Here is a 19,288-nt window from a genome sequence, read left to right on the forward strand (position 1 = left end):
CAGGGATGGTGACTCAACCACGTTCCTGGGCAGCCTGTTCCAATGCCTGACAACCCTTTCCATGAACTCATGTGTCAAACAGATGTTTGTGGTAACAAATGATGAAAAGGTACTTTATGCCTGTGAAGATGTGCAGTGTATCACAGTAGAAATATTGGGTATTGTTTAAAAAAAAAAAATCCATAAAAGTAATAAGAAAATTGAAACTACTTTCTAAGCGTAAAGTTTCATTATTTTTTACAGAAGAAAAAATGAACTGCTGATTTTTACCATTTGCCCAAGTATTTCATTCATATATGTATCAAACATTCAGTGCAGAAATAATAATAAAATTATCTTACAGATGGGATTTGTTTGTTTTCTTTGAAGGTTTTAAAAAAAATTAGTTTATATACAGATGATTTGATGTACAACTCTGTGGATAGTAGAATTTCCTACAGCTGCTAGTGAATTATGGGTCAATCTCAATTATCTACAAAATCTCATAGCTTGCCGTCTGAATCCCTGAATTATGATGACCCTATGCCTTTACAGTGAAACTCTTCAATCACTACTACCCAGAGGCTTTGCAGTCTTTTTATGTGTTTTGGTGTGTTATATAGGAATGCCTATGTTAAAAGTGAAAACAGCCTTTGTTTCTAAACTGTATGACTGTCTGAACAGGAGAGGATGTGTGGAAATAGTGGGTTTAGCATAAAAGCTAGGAAAAAGATGGTGAAAGGGAACAGCTTGTGTTGTGAAGCATTATGAACAGTGACACTGTTTCCTTGAAGTGCTAAATACTTTCTTTGTAGTAATGCAAATATGCTACTGAGGTGTCTTCCACCACCACCTGGTGTCCTTTGAGCACAGCAACAAAGATTTTGATCTGATGCATCCAGGCCAGTGTCCGTTATAATTGATGTATACTGACTTAATTCACAATGTGATACAGCAGGCGGAAGAGCTTTCAATGAGGAGGGTAAGAAAGATATTGCAGCTTGTCTAAAACTTCTCTAGAACTGAAAAGCGAAGCAGGTATTAGAAAAACAATTTGGCTACTCTGCCTCCCTATTTATGGTACTAAACTATAAACCAAATTGTGTCCATTCAAACTTAGAATCAAAAGGCTTTAATTAAAAAGGAGTTATCAAGTTTATAGTAGATTCTGCCAAATTTGCATTTTATTTAATCAAGGCAGTTGCTTGAGTTGAAAAATTAGCAATATTGTTTACTGTTTCAAGACAAATACAGGTTTCAAGACAAATACTCTGGTTTCATTTTACAAGGATATCGTTATCTTGCTAAACATGCAGCTGGATAGCTAATAAATGATAAATTTATTACTATTCAAAAGCTTTATTATAGCTGTGAAAAAGAGATTTTGAGCTCCTGACTTCCAGCTGGGGTGGCAGTTCAGTGACACATCAACTTAGAGTTTTCAATGTCTGCTTTATGTTAAGTCATGAGGAATTGAAACTTGGTTTTTCTGACCGAGGTTAAAAGCATGGTAATGTCTCATTTGAGAGCAACCAATGTTGTTGGAAGCTTACAAGTGCTTTTAAAGAACTGGTCAAGGCTCATAGCTGCCACACAGCTTCTCAGGTGGGAGGTGAATTGTGTAGTACAACTGGAAAAAGTGCTGCTGCTGAGACTTGCAGATTTGTTCAATATGGAAAAAATACCCTAGTAGGGAGTAAGGGTATGGAAACTACCAAAACAATAGATAGCACGTATATAAATCCTATATCAATTTTCAACACGTCAGTGAATGACTTTGGCAATGTATTCCACAAGAAAACTTGTCAGTTTGTAAATTAGGATATTTAGCACAGATGATGTTCATGGAAAAAAAACCCCGTTGTGCTGCCATTTTTATGTTTCTGTACTATGTTACTGAGTGTGGCAAGGGTTCATCAGCAAAGATGTTGAGTACATTGATCAGATGTGTTTTGGCATGCTGTGGGAACAGCGTGGTATAAGAAACCACTTATGTCTGGTCACAGACTGGTAAGAGATATGCAGAAGCATAACTCCCCTGCCTTTACACTTTAAAACTTCCACATTCCCAAGTATCTTATCCCAAAATAATTTGGAGACGAGGTTGTTGGGGAGAAATTGTGTTAAAACTTTGTGTTTAATACAGGTTAGCCTCAGCAAGGGTAGAGGTTTTTCAGAAAGGCGGTAAGGAGTAGTATTTGAAAGGTAGATTTCAAACGAAATGGAATTTCATCTGAACTAAAGAAAAAGGAGTTTAAGACATGCCGCCAGATAAAAATAAAGTAATGCAATGATGGAGAAAGATGTGGCTGCTTTCATCTGCTGTGCTTTAAAGTTTCAGATTCTACCTTGTACATAACACTGCAACTCTTGACCACACAGAAGTCTGACATAAGTCACCCCCCCATTTTTTTGCACGCTAACGAGTGGACTAGGAGGGCTATATTGGGTGTGCACAGACAAACATACACACTTTTATATGAACGTGTGTTAAGTTCATCCCATAGATGTTCTGGTGACATCCAAAAATGGTGTCTGGGTTAGAATTTGAAAGAAACTGGCTGCTGTTCAGTCTGGTTTACCTGCCTCGTCATTGCAAAAGCATTTCTTGCCTTGTACAGAAAAAAGTGGGCTATATGCCATGTCTCAGTGAATTGCTCCAGATTATGGATTAGAATTTTTCTGGTGGCTAATCACATCTCTGCTGCAACCATGCCACAGAAAATAGATCTACAAATGAAAATGTAATCTGCTCTGCATCTGTTTCTTCCTCATCCTGATACATTTTGTCTACCTTCATTGTTGTTCTTGAAACCTTCCCTGCTCAGGAAACAGTTCCTTGTGTGTGTCTCTTGGAAAGGACCACACAGAGCCTCTTCCCTTCCTTTCAGGTTCTTTTCTGGGAAAAGAACAAGTCCCACACTGATGCTATGTGTGAGTGTGAGCACAAGGGATCACTGTCTCCCCATGCAGTAATTTTGGAATGGTGAATAGAAAGCAAAAACTTACCATCTCTTATTTCTGGCTTAAGCACTTGGTAGTATTTACATCTAATTGCTGTTATTAGATTGTGGTGAGGATTGGAATAGATCTTTAAACAAGAAAAATGGATTTTCTGACCTGTAGGGGGAAAAAAGTAATTCTCAAAGTCTGTCACCTGTGTTTCTCACTCTCTCAGCCCAGTTTATCATGTATTTTCCTTCTTTGGGCTTCTGATTTTTGTATTGGAATAAATAATTTTGGGAGTTAAGTTTTAAAACTTACCACAGAACCATAGAATGTTGGGGATTGGAAGGGAACTTTAAAGATCAGATAGTCCCATCCCCCCTGCCAGAGCAGGAAGATGAGTAGGCTGCTGAAAGGCTTTATGTTATATCATTAAAGAAATTTAAATAAGATGAGAAATGGTGTTTCTCTCAGTTTGTTTTGGAAGCTTGCCTCCTTAAATTCCCAAATAGCTAATGTCTGGCACAAGGTAACACAAACATAATTGTCCAGGTGGAGCTGTGCTGTGGCCATGTGTATTGAGGATGACATCCCTGCATCTGGGCTCAGAAAAAGGTGCCTTTACAAGTTTAGAGGCTTGTACTTTAACAAATTCTCATGTAAGACTCTTGCTTTCTCTTTGAGTGTTGTAGTGCTCTTTTGCTGTGGTGCTTCTGAACAAGTTGATGGATGGTCTGAAGTTTGAGATGGCAGATTTTCTCCTTAAATTTCTCATTCCCATGAGTTTAGTTATCTGATAATACGCTAGTAATAAAAGCAAATCGCTGCTGTGCAACCTTTCATTTGGAGCTAATTACAGGGGAAAAAGGACAGATGCTGAATGATGGGTCGCAGGTATCCTCAGGAGTCAGTTTTGTTACAGATCCTTTGCGAATTTGCATTAGGGAAGGAGAGGCAGGCAGCAAAAAGGAGCTCCACATCTCTGTGGCAGTGCAAAGAAGGGGATTCAGTCTAAATCACCCAGAGTGTGGTGGAAATTTGGATGGCACATCCAGACACGTGGCTCAGCCCTGCTGCCCACCTTGCTGTGGCAGGGTTGGCAGCAGCAGCATCAGCTGCTTCCCAGAGCTCCAGGAGGATCTTCCCTGGGATCTGTGCCTGGGCAGAGGGTGCTGGGCCAAACCTACTTGTGCTATGGATAGAGAATCTTACTTTAAGTGGTGTAAGTGGCCTTACAGCAGTCAGCTGCAAGAGGATCAGGTATTTTGAGGCGATTGGTTTTGTATTTATCCTATAGATGTAGACAGCTATGTTTTTGAAAGCGTCCTACTCCATGCCTCTGACTGGACTCACTCAGTAGCTGGAACTGAGAGACAAGAAAAGCTAAAACAGGCTTATACATATTTCCCTTTCCTCTGGAGATCAGGAATGTCACTTCTGGTGTATTGCCAGCCTTTGATGTTTTCAAAGAAAAAGTTGTCTAGTGTGTTTTACAGTGTATCAGGTAAAACAAAAATGTTTTTAATGATCTAGCTTCTCACTGTTTTTAATTAAAAAAAAAAAAAGTTAGTGGTGCAACATTTCTATTATATTTAAAAATTAAAACGTACTTTTTCCCCACCCTGTTTTAAGATTTTTTTTTTAAATGTGAAAAAGGATTATTTAAAAGGATAGTTGGATTAAATAGAATTACACCCAAAGTGTTGAAATGGCCTAGCGCTCATGAGTAAGGGGAAGTTTTATTGAAATCTTAAGAACAGGAGAAATCAATATTGCTGCAGTGTGCGGAAGTCCAAATACATCAATGCCTGTAAGCCATGTTAAGCCTTCTTTTGCAAACTTGAAGTCATAAGATATGGTTTGTGTGTCCTGTCTGGACAAGTACACTAAATTGGGTCCCAAATTGGTAGTAACAATAAAATATTTAAGAACAGGTTTGTCATGGAAAGCTTGCATTTGCATGTATTTGTGGATGATGTACTTTAAAGAGCTTAAAGAATATTAGTTTTCATTGTTTAGAAGCTTTTTATGTGATCTTTGAAGATGATGGATGAGTCTTGGAAAGGAAAGGGCTCTTTTTTTCCCTTCTGTTGGTACGTAAAGACTAAAGGTGAACATAAGGCAGGACTCGCTCTGTCATTCCCACCAACAGCCCTGTGGTAGGTGTGCTGCTGTGTGAAATACCCAGCTGCTGTGTGCAGTAACAACTGGAATCGGGTGAAGAGAGCCCTCCTTGGAAAGGCTATGGAATTATATATAACCTTTAAACATGGCACCTGCTTGCCACTATCTGAATACTTAAGCTGCTCGCCCGAAAGTTGGGCATTTAATTGCAGAATTAGTGTGCATTTTTTAGCGGTGGAATAACTTGTTTTGAAGTCGAGAAAGAACACTTTTCCTGATTTACTTGTTGTATTTTTACATTAACTGGCTTGATGCTTACAGCAGGGCATTGATCTGTGACACATTGTTTTTTAACTAGTGTGTCACCTGAATATGTGAAAGACTTTAGTTCTGGTCTGGTTAGTCATTCTCTCACCGATAGAGACAAAAGATTTAATTGCTTTTGATGTCAGCCAAATTAGTGCATGCTACAGTTCTTATCTACTGTACAGCTTAATTTACTGGTTATATTAAAGCTTTAAAAAGCTCCTTAAATTTCTTCAGTAGAGAAAAAAGAAAATCTATTATTTGTCTCTTTGCAGTGTAAAACGAGGCAATAATGAAGCACCCTAATCCTTCTTGGATTGCATAAATTGCATAATTACTGGAAATCTATTCGTGTGGTGACTGCTTTGTTACTGTAATTTAAAATTGCTGGGCTTTTTTAACAAGCTAAGCCCACCTACTGCTGATCACCCATGAAGCCCATTCTTCACAGTATTTGACATGAGCTCTGCATAGATACAAACTATTTTACTGCTGCTCACATTTGGCAAACAACATTCTGCCTGCTCGCAGCCACTGTATAATATGAGTAATGGCTATTAATAAACTTCATTGTTCTGTTTGCAGTAAGGATAGGGATCTCCTAGTAATTGGACAGTTGTGCTGCTTTGCAAGTCTTCCTTGAGGAAAACCGAAGAACAACGTACCCTGTGGGAGTTTGCCACTAATGGGCATCAGGTTTCATCCACTCTCCATGAGTCTACCATGAGCTTTTGAAGAATTAGAGAAGGTATAAAATTAAAGTAATATTTCTTCTGAAAGGTTCTGGGGGAGATTAACAGAGTACAAATGAGAGTTGTGCTTTTTGAGAAAGTGTTTGCTGAACTGTATCACCAAGATCCAATATGAGAGATATGTGAGAAGCAGAACTCATTTATTGTCTTAAAGCCTCCTAAGTAGGCAGACCTGTGTGTAATCTTAAGTGTAGAGTAGCAATGACTGATGCCTCCTTGAAGTTCTGCTTATCTTTCTGGCCAGGAGATTGCAGGGGTGAGTGGAAGTCACCACACAGAATCGTTAAAACTTTCCTCAGGCTTTTGGATATAATACAAGTTGTGTGTTGAAGTTGAAATGAAACAACAAAACATATTAGATCATTAATCCAATTTGTAGGCTGGAGGCCACTAGCAGTTTGTGAAGACTCTTCATGTGGTCCACAAAAGAACTTTCTCCTTGTGGCCATCTTATTGTAGATTATTTTTGCTGTGCAGGTCTCCAGCCTTAACTCCAAGCTAATAACTGAAACTTCACATTGATATTTTCTATTCAGAGGTGAATGTGTCTGTGACAAAATGTATACCAAAGTTGGACTATACCCTGCACTATACAAGCTGTCCAGAGCTAGTCCAGGTGTTTCTGGTTCTCTTGAAATCAGTAAGGGTTTTGCTGCTGATTTTGCCTGGGTCAGGATTTCATTGTGACTTCCCACCATTCTCCCTGTGATGCTATGGAGGAAGTACTTTGCAAGTAAAATATTGAGTTTGCTCTGTTTGACCTTAAATATGTGATTACTTTACAAAGTGCTCTTTTGTGAAGTAACATGGATGTTTATGTATTGGCCATATTGGTGCTGAATATTGGTACAGCACTGAGCAGGATCTGTGGTTGGAGGCATCCAGCACAGGCTGAACCCAGTGGCAGCTTTGGTTATTCTAATAGGGGAGGAAACCAGAAAGCAACCTGGTACTGCTGAATCATGCCAGGAAGAAACAGAACAGAAATGCAAAGTGTTTTATCTAAGCACAAAGTGTTAAAATTTTAGCATGTCCTTAAGCAAGTGTTGGAGAATATGATAAATATATCTTCATATATACACAGGTCCTGCTTATTATTACTGTAACAAATTGCTTGTCAAAGACATGATATAAAAGTAGTTGACAGTCTTCATATTTTTTCTTTCAAATAATATTGGTTTTCTTTTTTACTCATAGTTGCATTTTTGCATTGAGACAAAGGAAAGCTGCTACTACTGGTTTGCCGTGTTGCAGATGGTTAAAACTTAAAATCAAAGCTCACAAACAAAAGACAGTCCATTGAAGTTTGAGATCTGGGCTTAGACAGGTCCTTAAGATCTTGATGTCTAAAAGAACTTTGAATTCACTTACACAGGAATTTTCTCACTGAGTTGAGCCAGGATTTGTTTCATTGCATGTTGCATGGTAAGAACTGTTTTGGTTTTGAATAGGAAATTGTAGGATTTGTTACTGTTTATCTTGAAGGAATGCCAAAAGAACTGCATATATGTATTTGTTCCAGATTCCAATACCATGTCAGTGGGCAGAGTGTAAAATCAGTATGTGGGTGGAATTCAGCAAGTGTCTTGCACTAGTTGAAAGTCTGACTTGAAAAATGAGAGCTCCAAGAACATACTTGTATGTGGCAAAAGAGTCCCCAGAAAATGTTGCACTGTGATTTCCAAGGCTCACTGTCCAAAAGTCTATTCCATAGTTTAGGTAATATTAATAGATAAATCCAAATGGGCTGTTGGATTGGATCTCATTTTTCTGTTTTATCTGCCTCATCATTCATCTTCCCATCTTCATTTTAAAAACTAACAACCCTAAACAGTCTGGACTTTTTAGTTGAGTATTTGCAGTTTGCTTGCTGTTTATTTTTACTGTCAAATACCTTGTAACTATTGCTGGTTTTTCTGTTTGAAATTGTGCATCTGCTTTCTAAGTAGTGTATCTTAGCATGGTGGCAGTTATATTATTTAGGAGGGAGTGTGATTGTCACTGAGAGACAAGCTGTGCTATGAAGGCATAATTTTCAAGTAAACTTGCAGAAAACAATATATCTGAATCTGTGCAAGCTATAGACAGGCTAGAGCGTCTTCTCAAAGTATGGATGGCTTTCCCAGATCTCTATTTAATAATGATGATGAATTGATGGGTAGTAGTCGCTACTTGGAAAATATGTATTCTATTTGGTAGGCATGCTCCCCCGGGGGATTTGCTGTAGCAAAGTTTTATAGTTCATTGAGACATTAAATAATAGATTATAGCAAATTCTGTATGCAGGTTTTGTATCTGATTTCATTGTAGTAATCTTATTCTTCGGACAACACTCTAAAACATTTCAGACTTATGTTGCACACTTGCAATGATTGTAATTTGAAAGCTTTTATTTTTTGGATTGCCAATTGGGGAGGTTGCCATCAAGTAGTGTTGGAAGAAAGATGAGCAGAAATAGGAGGATCAGGAAGAGTAGTTTAGAACTGCTAAATGGTGGGGCATCTGTCAGGTATTTTTGGCTTATGCTGTCTTCTGGGCATCCCTGCTGTAAGACGTTGCTTGAGAAAGAGGGTCAGTGAAGCAATTGAGGAGTATTGTGTTGGTGGAAGCAGCTGTCATTCCATGACCTCTCTGTCTCCAGTGCAAAGTGTTCTGGTGTGGAGAGACTTTCAGTCAGCAGCTCATCAGCAAAGTGCCAGATGTGTTTGCGACTGCTAATGGAAGTGCTGGTCTTGCAAATGCTGCTCTGTGGTTAAATAGGGTGGGCTCCTCTGAAGATATGTGATTGAATTAGACTTTCCAATGTCAAGTTTAGCCACACTGGTAAAAGGAAAGGCCAAGAACTGTTGTTGAAACACTGCAGCAACTACAAAGCCCGCAGGGTACAGAGTACTGAAGCTGTAATAAATAACCCACTTGTTGGATTTCATCACCAGCATAAGTGGCAACAGACAAAAGTTCTGAATTCTTAAAAATAGATGTTTTGGGGAACACATGTGATTCTAGCACAGGATCCCCAGAATTATCAAGTATTGTTATTGTGAGTGATAGATTTTTTTTTTTGTCTGTTCAAAAATGTGCGGAGTATATCTTGTATTAACCATAGTAGCTCTCCTTAAATCCTTTTTCTATTGTAAATAGATTTGTTTTCTATGTATATGGCTGACATATGCCATTATTTTAAGTTCACTAGAAGTGTTGGTTATATGGCACTCTTGATATCTAATCTGTTACTCTCTCAGAATGGAAGAGATTGTGCTATGTGAGTTTTCCCCATGTATTAAATTATATCCCATAATGAAGAACAATCCATTAAAATCTTACTTTCTCTAGGCTCTTAGGCTGATCAGAACCCTGATGGTGAATGTAACAGGTGCTGCACTTGTGAAAGTAATTTTTTCTTGCTCTTTAGGGAGTGTGGTTTTGATTCTTGTCTGTCATCTAAGTGATTTCAGGGCAGTTACTCTAGATATATCTAGAATTTTATTTTTGTTTTGAGGAATACTTGGGGATAAGTAGTCTCCGCTTATTTCTGTGAAGCATCCTGTCTTTAGTCCATGCATAAGACTTTCTGGCTTGGTGACATTGCACATGCTTGCAGTGGGCATCTTTGCTGAAGTGCACAGTCAGCCAAATGCTTCCCAGATTATGCTACAAGATGGGTGATTTTGGTTTTGCTTTGTTTCTAGGAATAACATGCAGTCCTGGAGGGGAACTGGTGGAAACCAAAACTGTGCTGGTTTCTCTTCAGCACACGATTTAAAATATGTGTATACAAAATCAGGGTTTAACAACTCAAATTATTGCAATTTAGGTTCATTAAAGTAGTTCCGTTAATGAGCTGTGCTTTAAATTTATTTGTATGATTCTGACACGTGCTTAGTAGTTACTTTTTTAATGCTGTAAATCATTGGAAATGAGGTCTTGCAATCAAACTTTGTTGCAAGATGGGATCCTTTAGACAGCACAATGGAATCCTGGTCCCCAACACAGCTCATTAGTAGCAGTTTTCATCTAGGTAGGTATGGGGTCAGATCCTGAAGTAATGTAATCTGACATAATTTAATTGAATTCAAAAGTTACATACTGAAGGCTCATACAGCTTCTCTGTTTAGATGAGGTTGTTATGGACATGGTTTAGTGCTGGAGTTAGGTTATGGTCGGACTTGATCCTGAGGGTCTCCTACAGCTGAAATGATTCTGTGATTCTATGTTAGGGAACCTGAGTTTAGACCCCAGTTGGAGGAAGGCCCAGGTTTGCAGAGCAGGACCATAAACAGTCCATCAGATAACGTGATGGTGATTCTCAGGAAACAAGAGTCTGTCACTGCATGTCAATCTGTAGCTCCACTGACAGCCACCCTGTCTGCTGTGCTGGGCTAAGGGCACCTGGCCAGGAAAATTGGAACCAGCTCCTGGGAGATGGTCCTGACTAATTCTTAATCCTGATAAGTATGTGCCAGCCTGCACTAGGCAGATACAGTCAGAAAACTGTGCTCTATAGCACTGTGAGGCGGCAAGTGGCAAGACACAGGATTTCAAAGTAAGGGGGGACTGTAGTATTTGGATAAATGGCAATCTTGGAGCATGTCTGAAGTACCAATAACACAAGAGAGGGAACAGGTGACTGGCTCATCCGATACCCTACTTTGTGGCAAGAACAAAACTTGTCACAGTTTTTCTCCTTTGGCTTTTTGATATGTATATATGCCTTTTTGCACCCTGGAGACAAAAAGACAGAGTTTGAACTTTTTTTTTCCTGGGAATCGTCAGGATTACAATGTTGCTGCATATGCTATTGCTACAGACCATGTTTCATACCAGCATGTTTCTGCCTTTTCATGTAATTTCTGTATTTTTCATGTATTTCTCTTCTACCCTCTAAGCTTTGTGCTGAATGCAAGTTGAGAGGCCTGTTCTCACACTATGCATTTAGCTTTTGATGCAAAATCATCACATCTGAAAAAATTTTAAGATGTACCTTGAGGAGAGAGATGTATGCTCGCAAGCAGAGATTTCGAAGATCACATTTTGGAAAAGGGCCTTGTTGGTTTAGTATATGTATATTGTTGGTCACTGATTTCTAGTTAATGTACTGGGAAAAGATGAATTTGATTAGGAAGGATTACATGTATAATCTTTCATTGAAATGTATCAGAAACTAGAACCTCTATGCTTAACAAAAGCATTAAAGTTCTGTACAGAGCAGAACTGTGATTCAAAACTGATGCCCTTCAGAGGAACAGAATTAGATACATTTTTATAAAGAAAATAGCTATCAAATTGACTGCAATGAGTAACATGATTATGAAATTGAATATTTTTGATTTTTTTGCTGTTCAAAGACTATTTTGGTAAACTAGGTTTTGCCCATTATTTCTCAAAAGCTTAAAATAATATATTGCTACTGACATATGAACAGTATAGACAACTTAACTGGCAAGTCATTCTTCACTCCCATTGCTGTGGATATCCTTTCCCTTGTTTTAATTAAAATCTAAAATAACCTTTCTTTCAGAAAAATTTTACTCATTATAAGATTTTTAAAAAGCATTTGTAAAACTTATATGTAGCTGTGCCCTAAATTGCAAAGGCTACCAGATATAACCTGTATTTTACAGAGAAGCTCAAGGTTGAACAAGCTGTTTAAAGCTGGTTATAAATGGTTGCAATATCAAGTATGGGTGTACTTCATAGGCAGTAGATAATGTCCATGTGCATGTGGTGGGTATAATTGAATTAATTGTGAGAGCATCCTGTCATGCCAGATTCCTATGATGTTGAAGGGATCACTATGAAATTTTTAATACAAGTGCAGTGTGATTATTTGTTCTCTTTTTTTGATTTAATGAAGTTGTTTTTTCCACCCCCAAGTTTGTCTGAACACTATAGTAAAAACCTGCTTCTTGTTTTTTTTTTTTATCATCTGAGAATGAAGGGATTAATTATATCTACTGGTTCAGCTTCCATTGCTACTGCACTGTATTTTCTTTTCACTTTTAGACTTAACTGCAGGATGTATTTAAATATGAACAAGTGGAAAAGTGGAAAGTAGTGTCTGTGGTAGTGTTTTGTCAAAGCCAACCTCCCAGAACCAGTGTTGGAGTACTTTTACGTAGCACAATGTCTCTGTTCGTTATCCTAGATGCTTAAAAGTCTACGCACCAAACATCCACAGCCTTAAGTAATGCAACTATTTCTCCCATTTACAGTTTGAGATTGTTCAGGCTTGGTTTTGCTTTTGGAACTAATCAATGATACTGTCTTGAGGTGTCTTTAAGATGAAGGTGCACACTCTGCTACTGTATATTCTTGTAACTACACTGTGACCAGCATAATTATGTCTTTAAATGACCACTTACACTGTTGAGAATTCAGGATCTTAGGTAGTCAGTTGAAATGTGTCAGTGCAGCATCAAACTGAGGCATAACGGGGCCTGCCTATGCTGCATTCTACCTAATGAGGCTCTGATCCTTTTTCCTCCTTTTCATTCTACTAAATTGAATCTATGCATGTTCATTTTTAATACTTATGGAAGATTTTGTGGAAATATTTTAATAGCTATAGCCCATATGAAATAGAGTTAACTTTTTTTTAATAGCAAGTGCATTATGTTTTGGAAAGAGGGAGAAATCAGAGAAAAGATGGCATGTAAGTTCACAGCAAACTGTCTAATCCTCCCTGTCTGTCTGAACTCCTCTGCCTCAGCTTTGTCCACCCCAGTCTCCTTTAGCTCGCTTATCTCAAGTTAGCAGGACCATTCAGTTTCCACAGTCATTGTAGGCTGAGTCTTTTGGCTTTTGCTTCAGCATCAAAAAGCGGTGATGTTTTGTACTCCACATCCCTGTCCACAAGAAACTCAGTTATTGTGCACCCTCAGCAGCTATAGCAGATTCGGTTGTTGCCATCAGATGACGGTGTGAAGGATGTGAAATGATGAGCTTGGATGCAGATGTGTGAGACAGCTGTTCAGCATACAGCTGTTCCCTGGGACTGTATGAGTTTCTTCTTCTCCCCATCCCAGCACAAACATACTGAAGTGCTCAGTCCTAGAAAGAAAAGTGTTTCAGAGCTATAAATATGGGCTGTGGGCAGCTGTGATACAGAATTCTGCCTGTACAACACAGAACATTATAGAGGAGGGGGGAGCCAAATCACAGTATGTGTCCAGGCAGGAGGAATGCAGAAAGATAACTGGATACACTTCATGCAGTATAATTACACAGTAATATAACAATAATGTAAAATGGAGAATTATTTTAGGGAAGGGATTGTGAAAATATAGGTTTAACCATGTGCATGTACCCAGCAGAGTATTTCTTCTGTTGTGAGGCAGCTTTTAAGTGAGAGATTTGCTACCCTGCTCTCCACCCTGCTGAACAAGTGAACTTTCCCTCCCTATTAACACCTAGAATTTTTACTGCTCATTATCTATTTGCTGTTATAAGGATGCTATTAACTATCTGATGACTTCTCTTGCTGTTTCAGGTAGAAGACAGCACACTGCAAGCAATACTGTTCAGATAAAACCATGTTGTACTCAAATCACCAATTAGTTGTTTTTTTAGAAGGGGATGCTCAAGAGCTTAGTATGTTTTCAGTGTACAGAATGTGAGCCCCTTCCAGACCAAGTCCAGGACTAGAAAGAAGACACTTGCATTTCCCAGTTGTACTGTTATGCACACAGTTTATCACAGAATATTAATCTGAGATTATATTGATAGTGCCGTAAAACTAGCACATATTTCATATATTATGTAAATAAATCAGCAGATACCTTCTTGTAGTGTCAAGGGTTTGCTAGTACATTATTCATGAGCTTGATTCTGCTGAACTGGCTGAGGGATGGAGGAAACAAAAAAGGCAAAGAAACACTGGCACTAACTGCCAGTGTATGTTAGTGCTGAAGTTTTCAGGCATGATTCTTGTAATTTAGTGTGATTGAACTTGTACTTATTGTCAGAAGTCCTTGAAGTTACGTTTCTCACCAGATCTGAATGGAATACACTTGCAAGGCCCACTTCTTTGTATATTCTGTGTATCTGAAGGAGGCGTAAGGGGGTTCTTTGATTATTCTGTATCCTGGAGAGAATGCTCAGCAATCCCTTACATTTTAATGCAGTACAGAGCAGAAAAGGGAAAGAAAGGATTCCACAGTAGTTTTGTGTAGAGGATGTACTTACATATATAACAGGAAACATGCGCACTCACTAGTCATCATGATGCTTAAAAAATTATTTCCAGTAACAAAGTATACACAATCTATGCCTTATGCTGGGTTATTCTACTCTGAATGTTACTGCCTTATTGAAGAAACACTCAAACGAGGACTTTATGAGCTTGTTAACATGAATCTAAATCTTTCTATATGGTGATCATATTAAATTTTGCATACCATTACAGAAAGGAAATTGCATACTACAGTTCTGTTTTTATCAGTTTCAGTAGTCTTATGTTTATCTTTGATATTACTGATTCTTTTGAAATACAGTGTTTGTACTATACTCAATGAGTAGTATTTATTAATAATTAAAGTATGGTGAATCTTTTGTCTTTCAGAAGTTTTGACGTTGGGTTACATCGCTTTCTGGTCAGGTAAGCTAATGCTTATTTTGAATTGCAATTCCATATTAAAAAGCATTTCTGTTATAAGTGGACATGGTTGTGTGAACTCAATACTACTTGATATATTTTTGTGGCAAGATCCTCATTTGTCTTTTGCTTGTATATTAGCTTGAGAAACTCTGACTATTTGGCTTGGGTATCTATCCAATGTCAGTCTCTAAGGAACCTCTTCAGATGTCATTCAGGAAAACCTTGACTCAGGAAATTTCAGTGGTGGTGTTCTGCCTGTTCCTGAGGAAATCTTAATTGTTCTTGTACTGAAGTTTTTTTCCACTGGAAAGTCCAAGTACCTTTGTACCCTCTAAGTGCTTGAATTTTGCAGAAAATTATGGCTGTGGAGGAGAGTTTTATTTTCTCAATAGAAGGCTAGATTGATTCAATGCACAGGATGGACTATGTTCTGAAGTGAATAAGGAAAGTGGAATAGTTGTTGTGTTTTGCTGACATTTAGAGGAGTGCAACGATTAAAACAGGGCACTTCAATAATAAAAGGGAGGTTAATACATTTGAATGCTACACTGAGGAACTGGTTCTGCTGTTTGGAGTTCTTTTGTGTGAGCAAAGTCGTAAGTGTTCACTAAAAATGTGTTTGTATTCATGTTTAATAACACACCTATCACTATCTACTGATCTTCACAAAAAAGTGTTATATGTAACATGAAAGATGAAGTTTTCCATGGTCTTCAGGCCCTTAGAAAATTAATTCTGTAAGTTATTTCATCCCACTGAAATGTTGCAATATCTGTCTGTGAAGAACTTTACCTTGGAAGAATGAATGCAGTATGAGAGCCAGAGGGTGCTTTTTGGGTCCCACCACAAGGACTGGGTGATCTTAGGCTTCCCTTGGTTTGGCCTTGCTACCAAACTCATTATCTTAGGATACTTGGTCATTTTTCCTGGATAAAGGCTCTGTTAAACTTTCACATTTGCGAGTCCTTTTTGCCTTAATACAAAGGGCATATCTTAAAGGGAAGAATACTGAGTAGGATCATACTGAACACCATGATTTTGTGGTTTAAACTAAATACAAATACCATGAAGGATTTGAGATCATACAGAGCCTATTATCACAGCGAAAATCAGGTGTGTTTTAAGGCTGACATCTCATAAGCTTTGAACAGTTAGCTTTGTAACCTTAGTGGTGTTTTCCATATTTCTTTGTATGTAACAAAAACTTCTAACACACAGCTGTCTTCACTAAAGCCATAGTGTCAATATTGCTGAAGATATGTACATTTCAGTGTGTAGATATAGTTTTTAGACTACCAAATGTATTAAGTTCTGCTATCTGTTCTATAGAATTAGTCTATATTTTGACCAGCAGATTAGTTTATTTTTTAAAAAATAATAATAGAAATCTAAATCACCGTAAAAATAAATGGTTTTAAAACATTCTACTGTTGTAAAGGGAATATAGTGCACAAGATCTCCTGGGAATGAGGACAACTACTTAACCAAGAATAGAATCATAGTAAGCACTGATGCACTAAGTTTGAGCCCCTGGTAATGCTTCTGCCACAAAACATGCTTCCACTTGGTTGTCACAAAGGATGTAATAAGATATTATTCTCTTGTACTGCATTGTTTTATATCCTGCAGAGATGCAGCGCTGGAGTTGGATGCTCATGCAATCTCTGGACTGCAAATAGCCATTGAATTTGGATGAGCTGAATGTCATCTTTGACTAATGTGTCATTTTTTTCAAAGCCCAGTGTGGATTTTATGCAGTGTGGTGTTCTAACCTTAGACAGCTTTGATACTTCATTCTCAGTCTGTCACTCCTGTTAACAACTTGAGGAGCCATCAGATACTTTCTTGGTAACTCTATTGCTAAGGAGGAAACATCATTGCCTTCTGTTGTGGCAGGATGAGTTTTGCTTGGATTTCCTTAACTAAAAGAAAAAAAAATCCTTTGTTTAGTAAATGACTTTTGGACTAGGAAACAGAAGACTTGGTGTTACATCTCTGCTGTTGGTCTGCCAAGTGACCTTTTAGGAAGTTACTGCCTTTGTTTTTGCCTATTTAGACAGTCTCTGCTCTTGAGAACTTGCAGATCTTCTCCTTCTGTGTTCATGTAGTATCTGTCATAAATGGTCCTCTTCACAGTTTGGGTTTCTATGTGTGAAATACAAACAGCGTGTGTGTGGGGGAAACCAAACCCAAACAAAACCCAAATAAACTAGAGTTGCAGGAAGTGTTGAAAAATCTGAGTTGAGATTTGAAATGTTCAAGAAATGGTATATTGTTTGAAATATAAGAATGCCACCCTGCAGTGGAACAGGGGACCAAGTATGACACTTTCAAATATAAGATTAAACCCAGCCTCAGCTAAAAGGACAACCTGTGTGTAATTACTTATTAAAATGCTGATTGAAGGAGCTAGAACTGCACATAGCCTGGCGTACACAGCCAATGGAGCTTGCCCAAGTGAAGTGTGACACCAAATATGATAGAATTACAGCCATACAACTTCTTCTATGTTCTTAGCAAAAAAAGTTTTTATATATATATATTTCTATCCATCCCTCTAGCTCTGGCTTGAACTGTGCTTCTGATGGTTTTAAAGATAGCTCAGAATAGTTTTAAAATCCCACCTTTTAAAATGCATTTGTAATTGAAAAGTGTGTATTATACCAAAAGGCAAACTCTGTGGTGTTTATTGGCTTGGTCTGAACTGGATTATAGGACTAGGTTTCTAATCACTGTACTTGCATGCTGTAATATGGTGGTGTCATGGAACTACTATTTGTGAAATTAAAGTTCAGCTGAGTATGTTGTGCTCTGGGCTTTGAACATTTTGTTAGCTATACCATAGTGTTTGAAATGGGAATCTTGGAAATTCATGGGGAAAATATCAGTAATTTCATTATGAAAACTGGGTTTTGATACTACTCATTAAAAATGTACTACCACACTTGGAAGGCCATGGTTTTCACACAATGATATAAAAGAAAGTATTTGTTACTACTTTTAAGATAAGCAAATTTGTTAATCAGTGGTATTTAAATCATACAAGTACTATATAAACAGAGTATTTTTTTTTCATGGTGACTACAGGGAAAAAAACCCTGTTTCACTTAAATCTAGATGTTCTCAGAATGGAGCAATGGATGTATTTTCAGAACTCAAAATGCATCAAAATAGCCTTTGGGGTGGCAGTTTAGAGGGCAAAGAGCAAGAGAGAGGCTGCCTGGTGCTGTTTGTTCACTGAAGCTATTTTATCCAGGCATGACCAGGGCATTGGATGAAATAAAATCATGAACATAAGAGAATATTTACTGTCCTAATGCCAAACAGTGCTTCCTTTAGGGCAACATTGATGAGGGCAGCAGAGAAGAATGACAGTTCCTGGAGGCATGATCCTTTTGAAATATCTCCAGGCTTTCAGCACTGCTGTGCCTTTGAAAAAATGTGAGTCATAATCATTCCAGTACGGATCTGGCTTTGAAAAGAGCTGCAGGACCACACACCCCCAGTGTCTCCCAGAGGTGTCCATCTGTTAGCAGTGCTGACAGCTCACCCCATGGTTTGCAATTACTTTACCTTGCTCAGAGTTGCAGGTTGTTTAGGTTTAGCTTATTACCTGCTGCAAAGGTTCTCCAAATATAAAGCCTGAAAATCATCTGTTTTTCTAGTTTTTTTAGGGAAGCAAGGCATACTTTAGCTCTGGCATCAAAATTTAGTATGTGTTGCCACCTCTGTTTTTTAGTTAGAAGCAGGACACCTCCATGTAAGGGCGGAATGGTCCCATGGTGAAAGAGCGATTATAGTTCTAAACAAGGTATTGTTATAAAAGAAAATAAGGAGAGAAGTCTGTTCATCAGCTAGCTGAACTGCTGTTTTGGTCTCTGTGAAATCCCATACGATGCTACCCAAAGGAGTAACAAGATAATGATGTTAGTGAACTATCTGATAACTGGTTTAAGTAAATATTTTTAGAAGTGAAGTTTTTTCCTTGTTCTACTCTGTTCAGAAAGGTACTACTGAGATCAGTTCCTGTGGGATCAAACTTCTTCTGAAGTGTAGACATTCCCTCGCAAAAGACATCGACTCTTTTCTGAGGTGGTGAGAAGTTGCTATCTAAGTGTTACCCTTATGGGAAGTGTAGACTTGCTGAAGAGCTCAACAATTTTCAGGCCATCCCAAGTTGAAGAGGTCTGTGCCCCTGCTTAAAGAAACAAGCATTTCTTGTTATCACTGTTTCTGTTAGAAAAACAAACAAAAAACCCAACTAAAAAAGTATCTGATGCAACAGTCCCTTTCACTTTGTATTTCATCCTTCCTCTGACTCCAGGGCTAGATAAGAGGTGATTCTAGGTTTTGGCAGCTTGACACACATTGCCTGCCCTCTCATTTGGAAGCCAAATACCAGTGCTCATGCTGTGCAGTCTCTCTGCTGCTGCTTTGAATGTGGCTTTTTGTTTCACTCTGTGTCTTGGTCACCTAGTCATCCTTACTGTGTGCACAATGATCATAGAACAGTTTGGGTTGGAAGGGACCTTCAAAACTCATCTAGTCCATCCTCCTGTAATGAGCAGGTTCACAACTAGATCAG

General features: G+C 38.2%; 1 protein-coding gene across 1 annotated transcript in view; it reads left to right on the plus strand.

Moving 5' to 3' along the window:
- Positions 1-19,288, plus strand: part of HHAT (hedgehog acyltransferase) — a gene marked incomplete at both ends in the record, with an annotated part of 150,751 nt that overhangs the window by 17,455 nt on the left and 114,008 nt on the right. Inside the window, one exon of the mRNA XM_080341463.1 lies at positions 14,668-14,703. Within this exon, the coding sequence (XP_080197589.1) occupies positions 14,668-14,703 (36 nt within the window). The remainder of the gene's footprint in view (positions 1-14,667; positions 14,704-19,288) is intronic.

The sequence above is a fragment of the Nesoenas mayeri genome, assembly GCF_963082525.1.
Source record: "Nesoenas mayeri genome assembly, chromosome: 3".
NCBI lineage: Eukaryota > Metazoa > Chordata > Aves > Columbiformes > Columbidae > Nesoenas > Nesoenas mayeri.